This window comes from Lactuca sativa, chromosome 2 (genome assembly GCF_002870075.4).
Source record: "Lactuca sativa cultivar Salinas chromosome 2, Lsat_Salinas_v11, whole genome shotgun sequence".
In the NCBI taxonomy this organism is placed as follows: Eukaryota; Viridiplantae; Streptophyta; class Magnoliopsida; order Asterales; family Asteraceae; genus Lactuca; species Lactuca sativa.
In genome coordinates, this window is record NC_056624.2 from 229,958,334 (window position 1) to 229,983,652 (window position 25,319).

The following is a 25,319-nucleotide window of genomic DNA, read 5'->3' on the forward strand; positions in this document are numbered from 1 at the left end:
ACCCCAAATTAGTCATCGAAGGTTTCTTTCCGGTGATAATCTCCAATATCGAAATCCCCAAACTATAACACATTCTTTCCGACCACAGACGTTTCAAAGCTGGAAAGACGAGGTGAGAAGTCGCTTTGAATCAGAAAGTTAGATGATTTTATCACCCCACTGAGAAGCCTTGACTGTGAATCGATGCTACTGCTTTCGTTGCTCCGAGCGCTATTTCCTATCCGATTTCCCAATTTAACGGCGTAAATTGAACGCCTTCGCTTCTTGCGAAATCGAAATCGGTTAAAGGTAAAATTTAGAAACCCTAGTTTTCAATTATGGGATTGCTTACCATGTAGGAACTCCTCCAAGCTAACTAAACATAAGTAGTCATGAATAACAAATGCTTCGCCGCCGTACCAAAAACCAAATTAGAGCGGCAACAACCACCGGTTGCCACGAAGGCCGCCAAAAAAATTAATCCAGTGCTCGATTTGCTGCCATGGGTGATGTTCTTACAGATCTTTCTGATTGTGATAATGGAGCCAGAGTAGGACGATAACTTAGTGAAGTGTGCCTAAGGATCCACCACCGAGTCTATTCTTGGGGAGTTGAATGAGATCACATGGGTTGAATGTTGTGATGGTTTCATGATCTCCGAAGATCGTTCTGGTAGGAAGCTTGATTTTGACTTGTAAGGAGATTGGGGTTTGGTTTGTGAATTGGGTGGTGGTGGGTTTGGTGAGTATGGTTGAGATGATCTTGTCTGGAAGAAGATGGAGAGAGAGAGAGAGAGAGAGAGAGAGAGAGAGAGAGAGAGAGAGAGAGAGAGAGAGAGAGAGAGAGAGAGAGAGAGAGAGAGAGAGAGAGAGAGAGAGAGAGAGAGAGAGAGAGAGAGAGAGACCCGTCCTATTATTTTTCTTTTTCTTTTTTGCTTTTTTAATTATAAAACAATTAAAACAAATAAAGAAAATGTAAAAAATAAATAATAAGGGTAAAATTGTCTTTTCAAATTTTAAAGGACCAAAACCAAAGAAAATTATTGATTTTGGATTTTCCATACAAGTCAAAAACTTTTTAGACCTCATCAAAAGTTTTTTGCAAACAGGACCAATTTTACAGTTTTATCCTTTTTCGTATTTTAGGGAAAAAATAAGAGTTGGTCGGAGATAGTCTTTGTACCCACCCTTTGAAGACAGTCCATCCCTTTCTTTCCTGGTTACCGTACATCACCTTCCTTTATTCCGTTTTCTTTTTCCGCAAGTGTTCGTCTTCCCAATTGATATCTCTCTCTCTTCACACAGAAAAAACCTCTCACCACGGTAACAAAAAAAAAACCCTAAATCGACGCGTCTCCGTACACTGCTCCGCCTCCACTTTCCGCTGTTTCAACTTGTTTCAACTTTCGAGTAACGGAATCCTAGCAGCTTGCTGCTGCTAGTATCTCATTCTCGCCGCCGGAAGAACGGTTTCGCACCTCCGATTCAACGTGTTTAAAGGTTTATGCGCCAAATTTTCACTTGCATTTGACAATTATACCTACATTTGGACTTAGCATTTTTAGTCCCGTTATCCAATATATATATTTTCAAAAAGCTTTCATATGTTCCATTAACCTAGACAAATTTCGTCATATCCTGTGTTCTGTTTAATTTTTTAACAGATATTTTGCATATGAGACTTGATTAAGTTGATATATTCTATTTTTCCTGTTTAAGCGGATTTTCTTACTCACTATAGGTGTGTAATGTGTTGCTTGTTTGGGAATCAGGAATGTGGTGCTTATTTTTCCTTCTGATCATTCGCTTGTTTTATTTGAAACGCATGTCTAAACCCTAAAGTTTATCTTTATTTTATTTGAAATTTGTGGCATGTTATTAGGATAGAGTTTTAACTTCATTAATCATGTGAATAGGTTTTACTACGTCTGCTGTTCAATGAGCACTGGTATTGCATCTACATCTTGTGTTCCAATGGAGATTTCTGAGGCTGAAACGTTATTCAACGCTTTGAAATCTTGTGGGATTCTACACGGTGGTAATATAAACCCCTCAAGTATGTGTTGTTTCAAAGCTGGGCAAGTATTTTTGTAAATAACATAAACGCTAGTCATTTAGTTACATCTAAAAACATTAATATTGTAGAAATTGCAATGGGACTTGAGTATGAAGAAGCTAGAAAAGAGTCGATAGAACTGAAAAGTCATCTCGGGAGCGTTAGAAATCAGGTAATAATTAATATACATGAACAGTAATTTGTGTTTGAGTTTCACATTTTGGTCCAATTTTTTATTATTACTATTATTTTTTTTTTAGTTTTTTTGTTTTAAATACACAAAGTCGGTTTTAATTTTTATGAAGTTTATAAAATATTTATATATATATATATATATATATATATATATATATATTTTGTGTCCCACAAGAACTTGAAAAATAATAAGATTCTCAACATATAAGAAAAAAACAGAAAGATTTTGTAAGACACCTAGAAAACAATATATATTTTTTCAAGATAAATGATATGCTTCATATCAGTTAATATACTTAATATTTATTTTATTTCAACTACAAAAAATATCAAATTACTTGGGTATCTTGTCATAAGATCAAAGTAATAATAAGCTTTGGAGCTCTTAGAAAACTAGCTATATATTAGTTGGTAGGTGAAAGTTCAAAACGTAACTTTTATTTCTCTAAAGGTATTTAGGGGGTGTTTGGATTAGATTTTTAGCTTATTGCTTATAGCTTATTTGCGATGGGAATAAGCAATAAGCAATAAGCATGGGGAGGAATGCTTATTAAAATTAGCTTATTTAGCTTAATAAGCTGGATTTTATCCAAACACTTAAGTTAGCTTATTGTGAGAATAAGCAATAAGCACCTCTTTTTTTCCTATCCAAACACCCTCTTAGTAGAACTAATTGTTAGTTTTTAAATATGTAAAACTAATTAAAAACTAAAAACTAAAAGCTTCAAAAACTATTTCAAGTTGTTTTTGTATGTAAAGATTTTTGTTAAAAATACAAGTAAAAAACTCATGGTGTTCAAAGAATTTTTTTTTTCTTTTTAAATTTAACTTTTACAAAATAAAAAGCTAAAATGCCCAAAATTCAAAAAAGTTTTATTTTTGAATTTAACTTTTTCAAAACTATAAAATGCCCAAAAATTCTGAAATAAGTGTTTTTTTTTTTTTTTAAATTTAACTTTTTGTAGAAACAGCCAAATTAAGTTTCTTTGATTTCTTATTGTCGTTGTTTCTCTACCACCACTTTATTCGATATCATTATATGATTTATATCAATCTGATTCTTTTCAACTGGATATATGTTTCTCATCTGAGTCGAACACACATCATCATCTTCCATTCTTAATTGGTTATGTTATGTGTTTTGGGTGACTGTTTTTCATTTCAATAGTATTGAAATCAGCGAAAATTTGGAACACTCCCATCTGTTTGTTTCTTGTTTTTCATCTGAATTCAATACACAATCATCATCATCGACCATTTCTGAATCTTTAATGCTATATGTGTTTCTTGACGATTTGGGTCTCTCTGTTTTGATCACGAATAAATACCGATTCTACACTATATTGTATTTGTTTCTTGAATTGAGTGCGTGTTTTCATTTAAATTAAACAGAAATTCTTGTGTTTTTGCATATTAATCCTGAATCTCTGTCTTTCTTGACCCATTTTGAAGATCCCATTCCTGATTTTAAAAATTATAGTGTCTTTTTTTTTTTTTTTTTTTTTTTTTTTTTTTTTTTTTTGTCTGCAAGTAATGATGTTTAATCTACTTAACTGTAGATATCAATTAAAAATCATTTGTTTCACCTCACATTTATGAGGTTCGTTGAATCAAAAGTCTTTAAAAACTATCATTCATCTACAGTTTTACATTAAAGTGTTGTCAATAGCAACCATAGCGATCACTATAGCGAATAGCGAGGCGAGGCGATGTAGGGTCGCTATGGGGTTCATAGCGACTGAATAGCGACGTAGGGACCTTTTTTAATTTTTTAACTGTTTTTATTTTTTGAATCAGGTATAAATAGACCTGTTATAGGGTTGTCAGTTGACTAAGTCAAAGAGAGCATTGGATATCTAAATTAACACTTGTTTTGTTGTAGCATGCGTGTTTTACAACTTATTTGAACCAATAGTCTGATAAGCTCACACTAGGGTAATCTAACCAAAACTGTAATGTGAATTCAAAGAACAATGGAATGGTGGTGAACTCGTATGATATTCATAAAAAGAAAGATAAATCTCACTTTCGAGAGGTGGGTGCTCTCCAAGTTCGCATAAGCAAATACAAGTTCAACATATCCCTGAAAAGATACCACCACTAACTATTAATACTAATAAAAGGACAAAAGACTGCCATGCTGAGGACGTTAAACATTCCTTCCCCACCAACAATATTTCCCATACCACAGCCATTAGAAAACACCGAAAGATCAAACTACCCCTGGTTTGTCCCCTGTTGATACTTGGGGCTGATCATGCCTCATTGGCCTGTTAACAGCTGCTAGAAAACACCGAAAGACCAAACTACCCCTGGTTTGTCCCCTGTTGATACTTGGGCTGATCATGCCCCATTGGACTGTTATTCTTGGGCCTTTTCTTATTCTTACGAGTGTAGACATGCATGACTGGGGGCCTATCATAGTCTTGGTTTTAGCTTACTTATTAGTTATAATCTCTAATTAGGTGAAGATAAAATTAGTATTAATTTTCAATAGAAATTCGCTAAAAATGAAATAGTCGTCGCTATTTCATCGCTATCGCTAAATAGCATATAAGTAGGTTGTTGCTATTACCTCGCTATCGCTATCGATTACACAATATATTATTCTTATTAATAATATTTAATTTTTTAGCTTTATTTTTTCTTAAAATCGAAATGAACAGTTGAAAAGTTAAGGTCTATTCAACTTTCATTTTTCACAATTAAAAATGAATATCAATTACAATCTGAATTATCCAACAAACAGTTAATATCTTTTTGTTCCTCAGGAAGTTGTATTTCATATCGGCCTTTATTTGAAAGTTCAGTTGGATTCCAATTTTTGTTAACAGTTTACCGACCTGCAAAACAAAACAAAACCAGTGGAAATAGTTTTTAGGGCTTTTATAGAAACTTTAAAATAAAAATACATAAAAAACTTTTAAATAAAAGGATACATTATCATACCTTCTCTTTCAGCACCGAAACATTGTCTCCAGATTCACCATGCCCAGTGATTACATATATCACTTTTACAACTTTTATTAAAAAATAAATAAATAAATAATAATAAACAATTAAATAAGCTGATTGTATTGAGCTTACTCCGAAGGTTATAAAACAAGAATAGATGAAGCTTTACAAACCATAGAGCTTCATCAGGATGGAGACCATGTAAATCAAAAAATTATTTGATTTCGAATTTCTTTATGCCTGAAAAAATGAAAACATTTTAATCAACATGAAAATCTTATTGATTATATGTTAAGAAGTTTGAATTGAAAGGAAACAAGGTAAATTTAATTTATTACCTCAACTCAATTAGCTTGAAGCTATTTTTCTTCTTATTATTATCTATCTTCTTTCTTTCTGCTTTTACATGTTCCCATTCATTTACAAGCTTCTCCACATATTTGATTTGAGTTTCCAGTTCTGATGTTTGTTTCTTGAAATCTCTACAGTCGGCAATTGTTTCAAGTTGCCGACTGTAGAGATTTCAAGGAACAAAAATCAGAATTGGAAACTCAAGTCAAATATGTGGAGAAACTTGTAATAATTTTGTTAGAGGAGTATTTTAGTTTTCACCTCACATTTATGAGGCTCGTTGAATTCAAAAGTCTTTAAAAACTATCATCCATCTACAGTTTTACATTATTCTTATTAATAATATTTAATTTTTTAGCTTTATTTTTTCTTAAAATCGAAATGAACAGTTGAAAAGTTAAGGTCTATCCAACTATCATTTTTCACCATTAAAAATGATTTGAATGATATGCGTAATTCATCAAAAAAAATTGTATTTTGTTCTCTCTAAAATAAATATGATAATAATGTTTCTTTATTACTAGACTTTAAGTCTTTCTCTTTTTATCTATCAAGTAGAAATTGTGACATCATATTTGCAATATCTATCTATTTTTTTATGTGCAATTAATTTCTTAAAACAATGTTTTTCATAAATTTTTGTATGTTGTCTCCTTCATATATTCTTAAATAATGAATAACTTCAAACCATTAATGGTCAATAGTCCTACATTTTATTTTTTTCGTTTTTATTAAATTGTAACCCATTGGGCATTTTCATTAACTTAAGTGTCAAAAGCCACCATTAAAAGTCAATCTAGATGTAGAGAACATAAAATCTCATGACCCTTCCACGAAAAAAAGAAAATTTTTTAAATTCCCTTGAATATATCATCGCATAAAACCATAATCGTTTTTCTTTAATGAACTTCACGTTTAGAAGTATTCTCTCACAAACACTCTTTCATATAATCACAGCTATGTTTCACTTACCTTTCGGGTTTCAACCGTCTCTTTGTTACACGAGAGGGTATATTCAAAGAAATCTCATATCGTTCAAGGTCTTTTGTTCTGATGTGGCATGCATTTTGTTTCTAGGTGGAATAGGTGAATTTGAGAAATCAACTTAAAAATCGAAAAAAGCGAAACGGTTTTATTATGTTAGAGTCAAGGTTAGCAAAATGTTTTTTTGTTATTTATTTTATTTTTTAATGAAGTTGGCTTTTGTTTTTTACTATGGATGTCACTTTCTATTTTCTTTAAACAACATATAACACATTAAAACGAAATTTAGTTATGCATTTTTTAGTAATAAGCGCTTTGATACCACTCTCAGAATTGACCTCAAAGATCAAAAACCACTGCAAGCGATTTCGTTTTTAAAAATCCATATATGGGTCGGCTACAACCTCAGAAATATATATATATATATATATATATATATATATATATATATATATATATATATATATATATATAAAACCTATTAAATAACTTTTTATGTCTTAAACTAATCATGTAAGGTTTTTTTTTCTAATCTAAACTGTTGTGCGTCTCATAAATGTAATAACTGGAAATGCAAATCAAGATTTGAACTTAAAGTTAAAGGTATAAATTTGTTTATTTTACGAAATATTATCAAAATGATTAATTGACTTCCAACATCTACAACAAAATAAAATAGTTATTTGTGAGGTCTTTCTAAGCTAACAAACACAAAAATAAAATGCCTAGAATACTTTACCTTGCAGGTTAATATTTTCATGAAATTTGTTACATGATAGTAAAGATTGTAAAACTCTCTCCCAACTTTGTACTTCAGAATCATTACCCGACTGAATCTCTTCACACGGAAAGATAGCGTCTTTTTGTTCCGGATAAAATGCAATATCGAATCCATCTCTATCGTTGTTTTCTTCGGAATGAACATTTGTATGAAATAAGAAATTACTGATCTGCAAAGCTTGTTTTTGCAGATCAACAATTTCTTATTTCATACAAATGTTCATTCCGAAGGAAACAGCAACAGAGATGAATTTGATATTGCATTTTATCCAGGCCAAACAGACGCTATCTTTCTGTGTGAAGAGATTCAGTCGGGTAATGATTTTGAAGTACAAAGTTGGGAGAGAGTTTTACAATCTTTACTATTATGTAACAAATTTCATGAAAATATTAACCTGCAAGGTAAAATATTCTAGGCATTTCTTTTTGGTGTTTGTTAGCTTAGAAAAGACCTCACAAATAACTATTTTATTTTGTTGCAGATGTTGGAAGTCCATTAATCATTTTGATAATATTTAAGTAAAGTAAACAAATTTATACCTTTAACTTTAAGTTCAAATCTTGATTTGCATTTCCAGTTATTACATTTATGTGACGCACAGCAGTTTAGATTAAAAAAAAACCTTACATGATTAGTTTGACATAAAAAGTTAATATATATATATATATATATATATATATATATATATATATATATATATATATATATACTTCTGAGGTTGTAGCCGATCCATATATGGATTTTTAAAAACGAAATCGCTTCCAATGGTTCTTGATCTCTGAGGTCAATTCTGAGTGTTACTGAAAAATGCATAACATAATTTCGTTTTAATGTGTTATATGTTGTTTAAAGAAAATAGAAAGTGACATCCATAGTCAAAAACAAAAGCCAACTTCATTAAAAAATAAAATAAATAACAAAAAAACATTTTGCTAACCTTGACTCTAACATAATAAAACCGTTTCGCTTTTTTCGATTTTTAAGTTGATTTCTCAAATTCACCTATTCCACCTAGAAACAAAATGCATGCCACATCAGAACAAAAGACCTTGAACGATATGAGATTTCTTTGAATATACCCTCTCGTGTAACAAAGAGACGGTTGAAACCCGAAAGGTAAGTGAAACATAGCTGTGATTATATGAAAGAGTGTTTGTGAGAGAATACTTCTAAACGTGAAGTTCATTAAAGAAAAACGATTATGGTTTTATGCGATGATATATTCAAGGGAATTTAAAAAATTTTCTTTTTTTCGTGGAAGGGTCATGAGATTTTATGTTCTCTACATCTAGATTGACTTTTAATGGTGGCTTTTGACACTTAAGTTAATGAAAATGCCCAATGGGTTACAATTTAATAAAAACGAAAAAAATAAAATGTAGGACTATTGACCATTAATGGTTTGAAGTTATTCATTATTTAAGAATATATGAAGGAGACAACATACAAAAATTTATGAAAAACATTGTTTTAAGAAATTAATTGCACATAAAAAAATAGATAGATATTGCAAATATGATGTCACAATTTCTACTTGATAGATAAAAAGAGAAAGACTTAAAGTCTAGTAATAAAGAAACATTATTATCATATTTATTTTAGAGAGAACAAAATACAATTTTTTTTGATGAATTACGCATATCATTCAAATCATTTTTAATGGTGAAAAATGATAGTTGGATAGACCTTAACTTTTCAACTGTTCATTTCGATTTTAAGAAAAAATAAAGCTAAAAAATTAAATATTATTAATAAGAATAATGTAAAACTGTAGATGGATGATAGTTTTTAAAGACTTTTGAATTCAACGAGCCTCATAAATGTGAGGTGAAAACTAAAATACTCCTCTAACAAAATTATTACAAGTTTCTCCACATATTTGACTTGAGTTTCCAATTCTGATTTTTGTTCCTTGAAATCTCTACAGTCGGCAACTTGAAACAATTGCCGACTGTAGAGATTTCAAGAAACAAACATCAGAACTGGAAACTCAAATCAAATATGTGGAGAAGCTTGTAAATGAATGGGAACATGTAAAAGCAGAAAGAAAGAAGATAGATAATAATAAGAAGAAAAATAGCTTCAAGCTAATTGAGTTGAGGTAATAAATTAAATTTACCTTGTTTCCTTTCAATTCAAACTTCTTAACATATAATCAATAAGATTTTCATGTTGATTAAAATGTTTTCATTTTTTCAGGCATAAAGAAATTCGAAATCAAATAATTTTTTGATTTACATGGTCTCCATCCTGATGAAGCTCTATGGTTTGTAAAGCTTCATCTATTCTTGTTTTATAACCTTCGGAGTAAGCTCAATACAATCAGCTTATTTAATTGTTTATTATTATTATTATTTTTTTTTTAATAAAAGTTGTAAAAGTGATATATGTAATCACTGGGCATGGTGAATCTGGAGACAATGTTTCGGTGCTGAAAGAGAAGGTATGATAATGTATCCTTTTATTTAAAAGTTTTTATGTATTTTTATTTTAAAGTTTCTATAAAAGCCGTAAAAACTATTTCCACTGGTTTTGTTTTGTTTTGCAGGTCGGTAAACTATTAACAAAAATTGGAATCCAACTGAACTTTCAAATAAAGGCCGATATGAAATACAACTTCCTGAGGAACAAAAAGATATTAACTGTTTGTTGGATAATTCAGATTGTAATTGATATTCATTTTTAATTGTGAAAAATGAAAGTTGAATAGACCTTAACTTTTCAACTGTTCATTTCGATTTTAAGAAAAAATAAAGCTAAAAAATTAAATATTATTAATAAGAATAATATACTGTGTAATCGATAGCTATAGCGAGGTAATAGCAACAACCTACTTATATGCTATGTAGCGATAGCGACGACTATTTCATTTTTTTAGCGAATTTCTATTGAAAATTAATACTACTTTTATCTTCACCTAATTAGAGATTATAACTAATAAGTAAGCTAAAACCAAGACTATGATAGGCCCCCAGTCATGCATGTCTACACTCGTAAGAATAAGAAAATGCCCAAGAATAACAGTCCAATGGGGCATGATCAGCCCAAGTATCAACAGGGGACAAACCAGGGGTAGTTTGGTCTTTCGGTGTTTTCTAGCAGCTGTTAACAGGCCAATGAGGCATGATCAGCCCAAGTAGTTTGGTCCTTCATGAGATTTTATGTTCTCCACATCTAGATTGACTTTTAATGGTGGGCTTTTGACACTTAAGTTAATGAAAATGCCCAATGGGTTACAATTTAATAAAAACGAAAAAAATAAAATGTAGGACCATTGACCATTAATGGTTTGAAGTTATTCATTATGTAAGAATATATGAAGGAGACAACATACAAAAATTTATGAAAAACACTGTTTTAAGAAATTAATTGCACATAAAAAAATAGATAGATATTGCAAATATGATGTCACAATTTCTACTTGATAGATAAAAAGAGAAAGACTTAAAGTCTAGTAATAAAGAAACATTATTATCATATTGTAGATGAATGATAGTTTTTAAAGACTTTTGAATTCAACGAGCCTCATAAATGTGAGGTGAAAACTAAAATACTCCTCTAACAAAATTATTACAAGCTAAATTTAATCACTGGGCATGGTGAATCTGGAGACAATGTTTCGGTGCTGAAAGAGAAGGTATGATAATGTATCCTTTTATTTAAAAGTTTTTATGTATTTTTATTTTAAAGTTTCTATAAAAGCCCTAAAAACTATTTCCACTGGTTTTGTTTTGTTTTGCAGGTTGGTAAACTGTTAACAAAAATTGGAATCCAACTGAACTTTCAAATAAAGGCCGATATGAAATACAACTTCTTGAGGAACAAAAAGATATTAACTGTTTGTTGGATAATTCAGATTGTAATTGATATTTATGTTTTTATTTGTTTATTTATTTTTATTTTAGTATTTGTAAAATGATGAAATTGAGGACTTAATCCATAAATTGCAGCAACACGTGTTTTGTTTTGTTATTGATTGTTTTACCTAGTCTAATGTTTTGCATAAGTGGTCCCTGCTCTACTTTCATGCAAATTAGGAAAGGTCCCCTGCGTTGCGGGGTTTGGAAGACTTTGCTATTTATCATGTTATCTATCAGTGTTCATTACATAGCCACTATCTATTTGCGTATGAAAACATCGCACTTTCAATTGGTAGAATTTTAAGAGAAACGGAAGTAGAATGCTATAACAAACAACTTGATAAAAGTAGATTGATATTTCTTGTATTTTAACCTGTGTTTTGTACTAATTTGTTTGCTATTCTGTGTATTCAACTCACGAAATCAGTGACATCCCCCTATACCAATGCTATTTAGCTAGAGCTTTCAAATACCACTATTAGCCACACATGTACAATGGTATTTGGTACTTGTCTAAAACTTGTAATATTACACATAGGTAAGATCTAATAATTAGTCCACCTTAGCTACTTCACTGGATAAAAAGATTTGATTAATTATGTAGTTGTTCCATCAATAGCAACATTAAGAGCGTTATAAACCTGAAAAAAAAAAGAAAAAAAAAACAAACGTGCTTACATTGATATGTTTATTATATCATTCTACTTTCATTTATTTATATATGTGGATAGATCTTTTTAAGTACAATGTTATAATTGGATAGATAATCTCAGTAAAATATCTAAAATAGAAAATAAAATTAAAATTAAAAAATTTTAATAAAAAAATAGGTTAATATAATGCAATTTCATAAAACTATGTATGTGGTGGTATCGAGAGAGATTTTTTGTTCATAAAAGTCACATTCACAGCACAATCGCTGAAAAATAACTTATTTTCACAATTGCTTTTACATTACAAACCTCCCAACCACTACCTTCTTTCTAACATTCCACCCGCCAAAAAAATTAAATAATGAAACACAAATGGGAAAATAGTTAGGAAAAAAGTCAAAGTCATTGTTTACATATACATACAACGTCCAAAACGTGATTCTTTTCCGTGGATCTGCCAATTGTGTACAGTGTTTCTCCAATCACAAAAGCACCAAAATTGCCTCTACAGACTTCCATTTTTCAGTAGAACCATTGCCATTTAATGGCAACCCTTCATTTTGTTCATATCTGGAATTTTTAACCATTTGTCTTCATTTTAGCCATTTAATGAGACTTTAATACATTGAATACATTATACATATAAATCATTTCTAATAAATACCTTATATATATTACCTTATATATTAAATGTGGAATTTTAATTTAATAGAATGAAAATTATAATAAAATGACAAGTGGGAAATAGAAAATTTAAAAATTCTTGGAAATTGTCATGTGTCCAAATGAAGGAGAAAAAAACATGTGACAAAAAAACATTTATTTATTAATGAGGATACTTTTATTTTTTTCTAATTTTAATGCTTATAATTATAATATATTACAAAAATAAAGAATAATCATTTGGCATTTAAATAGATTAATTTTTCTTTAATTATTAGGCGAAACGAATATATCGATCACATATCTTCAAAAATGTTTTTATAAAGAAAACTAGATGTTAAAACTATTTACTTGGTTGACTCTTTGTTATAAAAAAATTTATACATAAACTTCATTGTTTTTAATTGTGTACTGAATATGAAAATTTATATGTAAATTTCATTGTATTATTATAAATTATATTGTACTATCACAAAAGTGACTACATTTTATATATATATATATATATATATATATATATATATATATATATATATATATATATATATATATATATATATATATATATATATATATATATATATATTATTTTGACACCCAAAATATGATGTCACCATGTAATTAGGGTCGTTTACTATTCGGATAAAACCGAATTATCTAATTGGACAATTTGGATTGGACTATTTGGTTTGGATATTCGGATTTTTTTATTGATTTTCAACAAAAACCGAATAAACATTTATTATTTATCTATTTATAATATATATATATATATATATATATATATATATATATATATATATATATATATTAATTTTGTAATTTATTTTTTTAAATAAGTTCAAAACGTTTCACCCGATAAAAAAACATTAATATGCATTTTCTCTCAAAAGTTTTCTACCTATAAAATATTTAACTATAATATATATTCTTATTAGTTGTTTATAAATTTCAAATCACAACTAAATAATTTGTTTTTGCTGCTTGTGTAATATTATAATTATATGTTGTTTTAAAATGTTTCGGTTTTTGAATACCGAGTTATAAAAATCGATCCAACCGAATTGTAATTGCATCGGATCGGATCGGATTTAATTTTTGGTTTGGACTATTCGGATCCATATTTTGAAAACCGAAATCAATTTGGATTCACTTGATTGGATCGGATCAAACCGATTTATCCAAATGAACACCCCTACATGTAATGTCATCTACATCAGCATGTCATGTCAAATCGCAACTGGATTGACCGGTTAAGTAGTTAAAATTGTAACAATCCGATACAAGGGGTGTCCAATTCAAAACAAAAGAAAAATACAATGTAAAATTCGATTTTTTGTGAAAACTAGCAACCTTTATGAAATTTGCCCTAAACTATTTTACCCGCATAAATAGGAACAAAACTCAATTTAAAAACAAAAAAGTTTCTAAAAAATAATAAGTTTACTCCAGATAAATTTGCAAATAATAGACAAAACACAAGTGTTAAATAAAATAATCTCGTAATTGAACTATATTTAGGAGCAAAATAACAATTTTTATCAACTGTCAAGTTTTGCAAGTTCTAACAAAAAAACAAAGAGAACTCAAATATTAAAAAATCTAGACAAATAATTTCACCATGAAAGTTTAAATAATTTCTAATGCAAAGCGAAAGAATTCTCAAATATGAGCAGATAAAGCAAAAATTGCAAATTACAACAAGTAATGTTTATTTTTCAAATAATCAAGACATAATATAAAATGATGAAAAAATTGACATTAGAATCATCAAAAAGGTGGTCAAAAACTAGTCACAAGTAATGACAAATACTAATCATATATACCAGTCAAAGTTGGAATTTTTGTAAATATTTCAAGGGAAATCTTCGGAAAAGTCCTAATATTTTATCATAATTTAAAAAAAAGTCTCAAACTAAAATTGGTTTATGAAAAAACCCGATTACTGGAAAAAAATAACGATTTGACCATTTTTTTTCTGGTTTATCGGTTTCAATACTTACTCGGTTTCATTAAAATCTTGTTATTTTACCATAATTTTCATTAAAGTCCCATTATTTTACAATAACGTGAGACTTATTCGTAAATTATGGTAAAATAGTGAGACTTTATTAAAACCAAGTAAGTAATGAAACCAGTAAACCGGGAAAATATGGTTAAATCATTGTTTTTACCGGTAATTGAGATTTTTTCGTAAACAAATTTTAGTTTGGGACTTTTTCGTAAATTAGGGTAAACTATTGTGACTTTTCCGGAGATTTCCCATATTTCAAAACATTGAGTACACATTTTGCAAATATAAGGTACAACCGGTACCTCCGGTACCTCCGTAAACATGATTCCTCCCTTTGTGGTACCATATTGAATAGGTTCATGAACCCGCTATCCTGATGAATCTCCATTCTCATCTGTCATTTGTACCATATGTATAATAAGTTGTACCAAATTATGTGGAATGGAAGACATGAATTTATATATGTTGTGAGTAGAAAGAATAGAAGAAGGAGAATAAATAAAAACTGATAAGTTTAGGTGACATATAAGTTAGATAGAACTAGGGAAGAACCCGCTATTGGATTTCATTCTATTTCTTTTGAAAGAAAAATGTGATAGATTACGATTCTTTAAAACTATTTAACAATAAAATCTATTATCAAAATTTTAATCACAACCAAGGCAGTTTTCCTCACCTCAGTCGGTGGTCCTAATGATGAATCAATCATAGTATATTGTTCAACCTATAAAGAGTACAAAACACAAAAGATACTGTCATTTGAAGGTGCCACTTGGAAATAAGTTGTAAATGCTACAACCAACAATCCAAATCTGATCATTTTTCCTTCAAGGGCAATTACAATGGCAGTGCTATCACATGGTCAAATAATTCATTTTAGTTGCCACCTACAAAAAAAAATGAATGTTCATATGAAAAAGTTTAGAATGCATCACACTTTGTCATTTTATTTAATACCAATGTCATTAGAATTTTATGTTAAGTTGAATGTCAAAGAGATTGGATAAATATTAAAGCATTATGAATAAATTAAATAAATTAAAGATGAAGTAATGTAGTTACATTACTTTTTATCAGCAATCACTGCCACCATTTGCGAAAATCAAATCTATTAACCTTATCTACGAAATTAAGCCAAACCTCTATCTACTCTTTGAAAAAGTGATTGTCCTTCGGTTCCCTCATTTAGTCTCATTTGAAATGGTTAGTTCAGTCTAGAAAAAGAAACAGAAAAATATCTTATGTAAAAAAAAACACTTTATCTGGTCAGAGATCTATATGCATGAGAAGCTTTCTGCGTGACAGTCCTAAATGAACAGTTATGTGAGCACAGCATATAATGTAAACTCTATTATATAAGTATACCATTATAACAGGTAATTGGATATTTTAATGCTAACTGTGTATATCAAAGAATACTTGTTGGTTGTGTCGTATCCTCCACCAAAAAACAAATCCATACCTGAAAAGTAGCAAACAAAAACACCACTGGCTTGTTCCAAATGCTAAAGGATATGTCCCTGTAAATGGAAGGTTATTTTAGTAAATTCAACCAAATGAAAAGGCATTTGACTCAAAAGATTAAGGTTTAAAGTTTTTTTATTAAAGAGATTACGCAAATGTAAGTTGGGTCAAGTTAGCCAACACTTGTGGAAATTGGTCCTCTTAGACTGTTGTTATTTAGCCTCTTGGTATAGTTCAAACTCCAAAAGTTCAATAAACTAAAATCATCATAGGTGATTATTAAAAAAAAAGGTAAATAGCTAATTTTACTACTTAAAAATATTGTAAGGTGTTAATATTAGTTAAATAAGGACGACGATTTTATCCTTGTAGGAGTTGATAAAAGTAAAAAAAGAACAACTAAACTTGTTTCAAAGGAGACATATATTACCAGTTACAACAGCTGATGAAGAACCTCCAGAAGCAATATGGACAGGTTTCTCAGCAGCTAGAGACTCAATAAATGAAGGAACACTCTGATGTTGTCAAGATCCATGTCTACCATACCCCAACAGAGCACCCAACCAACATCTTTCAAATAAAAAAACAATAAATCATATCAGTGGAAATATTGTTAAAACTGTTTGTTCGAATATAAGGGTAAAACGGTCAGTAAAGTTAACAAAGGGGACAAAAAGTGTTACCAAAGGTGATTTTAGGGGCAAAATGGTCATGTTACATGAACTTCACACCACATCATGTGGAATTTTTTTTACCAGACATCAACAAATAGCAATGTTCTTTTACTTTTTACTTTCATTTATTCATGTATTGCAGCATCTTTGATTAAAAATTTAAAAAAAATTTTAAAAAAATACCTGAAATCGCTTTAATGCAATGGTAAGCACATTTGGCGCTTCCAACAATGTCAATTCTTTTTGGCTTTCTCATAGGATTTACACCTGTAAGTTAAAAAGTTAATAAATAAATAAATAAAAAGTTTTAAGGTAAGATTAGATGAGAGATTTTGAACAAACCTGCTGCATTTGTACTTTTTTCACTATCTAGTACTTCAGACTTCAGTGCATGTAAGCTTCTTCAAGAGTTTCTATATCACCTTCAATTTCAACAGTGAGATCCATCATCCGCTCATGTCGCTATGAATTTCCACCACATTTCATGCACTTTATCTACAATTCAAAAGCCACAGTAGCTTTAGAAATTAGAAGCTTCTTGTGTTTTAGATAAAGATGATTTGAAGTAGTTAATAAAAGACATTGTTACCTTAGATCTTAGATAACCACCAAATGTAAGTCCGATTAGAGTTGTTTCTTCTTCTAAGGAGTTGGAAGATTTTGTTCCAGCTTCCTTAAGACTATCGGATTGCAAAGTATCAATAGCATACCTGTAATAACATCACTTGATAACTGAGTCAACCGAGTCAACTCACTAAGAGACTATTACATCAATTTAAATGGCATAAATCATAAATGCAAAAGTATAAGTCACTTTACCTTAAAAATTAATGTGCATCTTCTTCTTTCCCATGGCCAAGATTGCTTCACTGGAAGACCTTCAATCGATCATCGTTTTTCAAAATTTCTGATAATCGATTATCGTTTTTCAGAATTTCTAATAATCGATCTTTGCAAGTCGATGCTGATAGAAGCATGAAAGGGAAAGAGAAGTACAGGCACCGATTCAAAGTAAATTACATACCTCAACGCTTGTGGCTGCCTTTGACCCCATCATTCCTTCTTGCTCATCTAAGATTGCTAGGATTTACTTCAATCTCAACGTGAAACCTCTGTACATCCAACCTGAGAAAGCAGCAGACAATTTAGATTTTATTTGGGCTTATCAAGTAAGCGAAGAAACCAACTGCATCTTAATTATAATACGAAATGGGTGATGATGTTGAACAGATAAGCAACAGACAAACCCTAGAAATTTAGAAAAAAGAAATCGAGTCGACATATGCGAAGAATATACCCGAGATTAGGTAAACCGATCGGGAAATCAGAACAGATCTAATTGCTTCGTTCTCTCGTTTGTGTCCTTTAGACGACAAATTAGAAGGGTGGAGAGGGTGGTCTGGAGTTGATTCAGACGGAAGCCGGTGGAGGATCAAACCAAGGTGGGGAAGGTGAGTAGTAGACGTAGAGAGATACAGAAGAAGAGAGAGGTATATTGACGGATGCTTATTGAGTCGGTGGACATTAAGTGGAGGTGGACACTAATCTCTTTTCCACTAGCTTCTGTAACACGTGTATTTGTAGACACTTCCATATATCAACAAAAAAAAAATTAAAAAGCGGTTAACAATGATTTAAAGGAAAGCAAAAAAAAAATCCCCACCAATGAAAAGCAAGTCCTGTTCACCTGCCACTTCAAAATTAGTATATATATATATATATATATATATATATATATATATATATATATATATATATATATATATATATATATATATATATATATATATATATATATATATATATATATAAAATTTCAGGGACGGAATCCCACCACCAAAAGTTTGTCACATAACTAAATTCTATGACTATCACAAGACTAAAAATGATTGGAATAAATGCAAATAAAAAATACAAATTCCATCCTAGACTATATGCACATGGCCATATTAATAAAAAAAATCGAACACATAAAAATATAGATAGTAAGTTTTATTATGTCTAAAATATAAACTGCAAATTACCATTCAAATACCGTATTCAAAGCACATCTACAAGAGTTGATACGAGCAACTGGGTAACAATTATCTTATAAAATTATTTGAATAATAAAAAATTCACATATGCACTAAACACAATTTGAGAATATAAATATTGATAATCGTAGTATAATCACTAAATATACTGGCAAAAGATTTTATCAACAAAATTTAATTGATGCGTCGTGTCCAAACATCCAAAACATAGATCTTGCTCAAGGGAAACATCTTAAATGATAAAGTGATCAACTTGATTCATTTACGTGGCAAAACAAGGCCCAACACTTATTTCTAACACTCTAACTTCACATTAAGACGGTCAACTCATGCATGGTTGAGCTAAATCCATCAAAATGCCATTTTTATGAACAATGGACCTCAAAAATATCAAGATCTACAATTCTAAGCTTCCGGAGTAACTTATACTCACATGAATCAACCAACGGGACGAAAATATGCAAAAAAAAAAAAAAAAAAAAAAAAAAAAACAACTAACTAGCGTAGATCAACAAGGAATCACGAAGATTAAGACTTTATACCTTTGAAAGATGATGAAGGTGGATAGATTCTGGATCCACAATCTTCAGTCCAAAAAATGCTTCTCCAAAGGGTTCTTCTTTCTTTAAGATACCCCAAAACACATAAAAATGCTCGGTATTCTCTAAAAAAGGATCAAGGTTTCGTGGGATCTGCTTTCGGACGAAGGAAATTGATGATAGAAGGGGCCTTGAGGTTATGAAGTGATTCAATAGGGTCCAAACCCTAAATTTTAGGGATTTTCCCTGGCTCAAGTACGCCCAGCATAAGCTAGGTACCCCCAACGTACCAGGGGAAAACCCCGTGTCCAATACCAAGATTCGCCCGATGTACCTCAATTACACCCAGTGTAATTGGCCAACATGCAAAATAAATAAACACTCTAGGATTTTATGAAATGTACCTGAAAACCAGGCGTTACACTTGGGGTGATAGTTGGTCTTGTTAGGAAAATAAAACCCAAATGCACGAAAGAACAAAAATCATGAATTATTTACTACTGAGGCACGTGTTTAACACAATTTCCTTAAAACAAATTCGTCTTATATTGGTGTTTGTTTCCCAAGATACAATAATAGAAAACAATTCTTCAAGATTTCCAGAACTGTCACCTAGTCAGATTATACTTTGGTTGCAGCAAGATGTGGAATACGGATCGGTACATAATAGAGGAAGGGAAATTTTTTGTTTCATTTGGTGTAAACTAATCAGTCACAAAGGTGCAATATATTTATCCCAATATGTAACTGGTGTATTAAATTAAAATCGTAATAGTCAATTTAAAGAGCACAATTAACTGAGAAATCAAAACTAAAATCTATAATTAGCAGCTCTTACTTTCTTTTTGTAATTCATAATTGAAAATAAAATAATTGCAAAAAGGTCCTTGAACTTTTCTGGTCGACCGATGGTGCATTCGTACCTGCAATACGCGCGCTCGTACACTAGTTCAGTGAACCGAAGCCAAACTAGCTCGCATTTGCAAACCCCCCCCCCCCCCCCCATTGTGCGTGCGCGTAAGAGAGAACCTAGGTTCTATAAGTCTTTTAAAGGTAGCTAGTCTTTGTAGTTATAAACCAATACTTTTTCATACTCCCACCATTGTAGCATGAGTTAAAAAGTCATTTGACTCGCGTATTATTTTCTTCCGGTTACCTTACTTTGACAAGTAATTTATCATTCACCTTTAATCCGTTTTAGACATCTGATATATCAAACGAATGTATAACGGAGGAGAAAACGAATATATAATGATTAGTCTGCTTTGATTATATTTAAAGTCCGAAATTTGTGCTAAAAATAGGGAAACCCCTATTTTGTAAGTTAGTAAAACTAATTTTCTAACACATCTTTGAGATCTGATCTATCGATTTCTCAATTGAGTTAATTAAGGGGTTGGCTACTTTTTTCTTTAGTTGTTGTTGCCAAAATTACTTTCAATGAGTTTTTCACTTGAGGATGAAGACTTGTGTCTCATTTACCATTTTGCATTTTGCAATCTTGTTTTAGTTGGCCTTGTAATTTTAGTTTCATTGTTGTATTTTATTTTTGTTCACTCTTATGTATTGTTACAGCTCACGGGTTTGATTTTTTTTCTTTAATCCATTTTACTATTCAAAAAATGTAGTTTATCAATTACTTTTTACCAAACATTAGGCTATCCAGAATGGATCCTCAAGTCATGCATGAAAGCCTATGTAGCATAATAACCCACTAGTGAACATTGCCCCAGAGGCTGGTGGGTTAGATGTGGAGTGGCCTTGGAGACGGCTGAAGACGGTGTTTGATTAGCTAAAGATTTTTTGATCGTTTCTTTTGTGAGGTTAGAATAATTTTTTTTCATTGGTTACATGAATAAAGGAGAATGTTTATGGAGTGATGACCATTTCCAAGGGCTAGTGGTTTGGTAGTGAATAGGTAGTGAAGATTATGTAGCATATATGTGGCAACACTTTTCTAGTGGATTGGTGGTGACCAATCCTCTTAGCCTTATTAATTAATAAGACAACTTATCAGATAACTACCAACAACTTTTTTAATTAAAAGCCCAATTTTCAGCTAGTGTGCCAAATGTGATCTAGCTCTAACAAGTTTTTGTAATATCAAATCACACTTATACTTATACATTACTTTACAAATAAGATTGTTTTAAGCGAAATTGAGTAATCTAACCCTTATAACAACCATCTTAATAAAAATAACCAACAACTTATTTTTTGAAAAAATGATCACTTGATTCGGAATACCATATTTTGGAGCATGATGTTTTTGTTCTGGAGGTGTGCTCCGGAATATGATAATCCAGAGTATTTATGATATTGTTCCGGAGGGGTTGTTGGTTAGTAGGGATGAGGACTGGAATCTGACACTTCGTACCTTCTAGATTGGATTAGTTTTTTCTGTACAGACATCCGGAAAGTCCGTACATTACGGAGTGTCATTCCGGAGAAAGAGAATTAGGGTTTTTCTATGTTTTTCTTGCAAATATGCAATACATTTGTGTTTTTAATATATTTGTGTGTTCGGTACTTTCAAAAAACGTTCCAAAATGAGTATGTATACGGGTTTTTTTAGTTCCACTTTCTAGTAGAGGGCAATGGCGACGTATCAACGGGTGTATGCAGTATCTTGCTCCGAATTACACATGCTTTGGTGTAGATATAACCAGTCATACCAACTTCGTTGGGTTAGTTATGTTGGTTGCTTCCAAGTCCAGGTTACACACAAATCAAATTCATCTATCTTTTTGATGTCCCAGATCAAATATAGTTATGCAAATTCTTGACGATAGTGATGTTAGATATTTTTTTTAGTTTTGTTACTACTATGCCTCCCAACATAATAAATCTTTTTGTTGTTAATAATGTTATGGATAGTGGTACTAATCGATTTCCTATGGAAAATCGTTCTGGAAATGGTTCTTCCGGTGCTGTAAGTAACAAAAATTATAATTTATTACCTATGACAACCAACCATTTTCCTTCTTACAAGGATCCTATACATAGGGGTGATTATAGGTCTAAAGTTAAAGTTGTTGATTAGGATGACCTTACTGTTGATTTGATAAATCTGTGAATAATGAGGCAAAACTAATGGTGTTGGTTGACGATGGTAATATAGTTCCACATGGAAAGCCAGTGGAACATTTTCAGAGTTACATTGAATTTTATGGGGATGATCATGAAGATGAAGAAGAGGAAACTGATCCCTTACCATAGCCCCGAAAAGCACAACAAGAAAAGTTTCCTTATTATTTTTCCGATTCTGAAGAAACACAACCCACCCATTGGGGTATGCCTGATCCTTTACCACTGCCCGAATTAGCTCAAAAAATCGTAAAGGGGCCTAAACACACAACTATAATTCTCATGTTAAGTTATTCCAACTCTTCAAAAACAAGGAAGAACTTAAGCTTAATTTAGGAAAGAAAAGTGTTAGTGAAGGTTTTTAATATAAAGTGAAAAAATCTACAAAAGACAGGTTTAAAGTTGTTTGCTATATGGATAAGTGTGACTGGCGGATTAGGGCAAAAAAACATAATACTACTGATTCATTTCAAGTGGTTAAACTATCGGAGAAACACACTTTCTCAAACACACAACTACATCCCCATCACCGGCAAGCCAACAAAAAGGTGTTGGGTCACTTCTTGAAGGGCATATTAGTTTATAGTACCGATAATACGTTGCGGGAGAAACAGATAAACCGAACTTTAAATGATTGTCTTTTTGTACATATTTCATACTGGCAAGCATGAAATGCTAAAATGTATGCTCTAAATCTATTGAGAGGGATCCTTAAAGAAAGCTTTCTTAGACTACCTATATATTGTTACAATTTAGAGAAGAAGAATCTAGGGGCGGTTTCACATATAAAGACGAGTGATGAGAACAAATTTGAATACTTTTTCATGGCTATAGTTTGCACGGTAATATATTTTATATACCTACTTCTTTATATTTAATGTCCATACATATGTGTTTGCTTTAATTAGATTATTAATTACTTTTTAGGTTCGAGCGTTTCAAAGATGTTTGCATCCTATTATTATCATTAATGGTGCACACCTAAAAGGGAAATACTTTTGCACCATGTTCCTAACAGTAGGCATGGATGGTAATAACCAAATCCTTCCTATTGCATTTGGTGTTGGGAAAATTGAAAGTGGAGAGTTATGGATTTGGTTTTTATCAAGACTCAAAGAATGTATTGGGGACATGCCATATTCACATATCATATCAGATAGAGCCAATTCAATTGAAATACCCATTCAAGTCGTGTTCCCTAATGCATATCACAGACTCTGTTGTCGCCATTTGTTGATGAATACGAGAACAAAGACTGGCAAGCAATAGAGAACATAGATTTTGTTTTGGGAGGCTATAAAAGCATATTGAGAGTCTGATTTCAAGGAAATCTTGAGTGGTCTACATCGTGCACTAAACGATGATTTCCAGACTTGGCTAGACACAATCGATAACGAGAGATGGACAAGGTCGTGTTTCCTCGTGGTTCGATACAATATTATGACATCAAACAGTGTCGAGTCCATCAATGCATTATCAAGAGACGTAAAGAAACTATCGATATCAATGTTGATCGATTTCTTTCGAGCAACTATGCAACAATGGTGGTGCCAGCGATGTAATGTTGGAGGTAAGTGTTTCCCTATATTATAATAGTTTAATCATAATTGTGGTGTATTTTACTGTGCATGACAACGTATATGTAAATTTTTGTTATAGTTGAAAGCAAAAAGGACGTCACTTAGTGTCACACCCCGAAACCGAAGGCGGAAACGTTCCGGGGCGGAGGTGACGTCATGTTAAGTATCACAACCAATGTACATAGTAAACGAAGTAAACAACCATTACATTATATAGATGTATTTACATTTGTTTGAAAGTAAAGTTATACATGATTATATATATACATCCACAATGAACAAAAGTAAAGACGTGACTCCTATGCGTTCCGTCTTCTCCAAAAGATTCGCGGGATACCTGTCTAATGTGGACCTGAGAATACAAGCAGTTTGAAAATCAGCATAAAGCTGGTGAGTTCATAAGCGGTTTGTTTTTCTGAAAATGTACAAGTTTCCTTTGGTTTTCTGTAAAAGTTGTTATCCAAGAAAATCTCATATTTTCTTATAAGTAAAGTTTAGTTATCCGTTTGTTACACAAATCTGGTTATGAACAGTTCAGTTATCCCAGGAAAAATCCTTATTTTCCTAAAAGTTAGTTACCAATCCGAAATGAAATGTACAAGTATCTACCATACTTGCTGTGTTAAGAGATGTATTCTGAAAACCTGGTTATCCTTGTAAAGTGCATTAGTTTTAACACGTATATAAAACTAATAAGTGGGTAGTAAACTAATTCTGAAGGTTATTAGTTCACAAATTTCATTATTACTAACAAGTAAATCTCTGTTATCCAAATTGCGAGTTCCATAACCATACGATAGACTAGATATGGCAATAAGTAGTCCAATATCATTTTATGACTTTTGTCACCCTTGAACCTTTCGGTCCGGCTGTATCTAGCAGCCAGATGCGGGGTAGTCAGCCCCGTATAGATCTATACACTCAAGTCACGTTCTCCCTCCAAGAGATTCTGGTTACAGGGGAGGTCCTCCACTCGCGTATCTCTGTGGAGTGTTTACGAGGACGTGTCTCCAATTTTTAAGAATAACAAATTTACAAGTAATAATCTGGAAAAATCCTGTTTCAAAAGGTGATCCTCCACTCGCGTATCTCTGTGGAGTGTTACTGAGGACAAATCAAAAGTACTAAGCTAATGCTTTTAACAGTAATGACACGGAAAAATCATTTGTGAAATATAAAATATGACATTTTATAACGAGTTTCACAAACAATTTGATAACTAACTTTACAAGTTAGACGGGTGGTTAATACGATTTCCAGTGTTAAAAGCATACGGAATATGAAACAATTCAAATGAAATAATAAGTTTGAGTACAAGATATCCTTTTACTTTTTCTTGTATCCCCCCCCCCCCTGAAAACATTGAAAAACACGAAAAAAGGTGTAGGGGTATGAACTCACCAGACGAGAAATGTGCCGGATAGGAAGCTAAGTGTTAGTTCGGGGCTT

At 31.3% G+C, this 25,319-nt stretch overlaps 1 protein-coding gene across 6 annotated transcripts; it reads left to right on the top strand.

The window, feature by feature from the left end:
* Positions 1 to 1,173: 1,173 nt before the first annotated feature.
* On the top strand, positions 1,174 to 11,272 carry LOC111903216 (uncharacterized). Of its 6 annotated transcripts, none has more exons than XR_008230479.1 (6): positions 1,174 to 1,478; positions 1,895 to 2,034; positions 2,124 to 2,206; positions 4,027 to 9,743; positions 9,849 to 10,937; positions 11,043 to 11,272. XR_008230479.1 is itself a non-coding variant. In XM_042899629.2 (4 exons), the coding sequence occupies exons 2-4, from the start codon at positions 1,917 to 1,919 to the stop codon at positions 11,217 to 11,219; spliced, it is 378 nt and encodes a 125-aa protein (XP_042755563.1). In that variant the 5' UTR covers positions 1,174 to 1,478; positions 1,895 to 1,916; the 3' UTR covers positions 11,220 to 11,272. The 6 variants fall into 6 exon arrangements, 2 of the variants coding, with proteins under 2 accessions (XP_042755563.1, XP_023754760.1); XR_008230480.1 differs by having other exon boundaries at positions 4,027 to 9,401; positions 9,500 to 10,937; XR_008230478.1 differs by having other exon boundaries at positions 4,027 to 10,937.
* Positions 11,273 to 25,319: the final 14,047 nt, after the last annotated feature.

What these genes read in the sequence shown, in the direction of transcription:
- LOC111903216 (XM_042899629.2), top strand. Translation starts at nt 1,917, where the DNA reads ATGAGCACTGGTATTGCATCTACATCTTGTGTTCCAATGGAGATTTCT. An exon ending in TGGTAATATAAACCCCTCAA is followed by an intron (nt 2,035 to 2,123) that starts GTATGTGTTGTT and finishes TTAATATTGTAG; the next exon opens with AAATTGCAATGGGACTTGAG. An exon ending in TCGGGAGCGTTAGAAATCAG is followed by an intron (nt 2,207 to 11,042) that starts GTAATAATTAAT and finishes TTTGTTTTGCAG; the next exon opens with GTTGGTAAACTGTTAACAAA.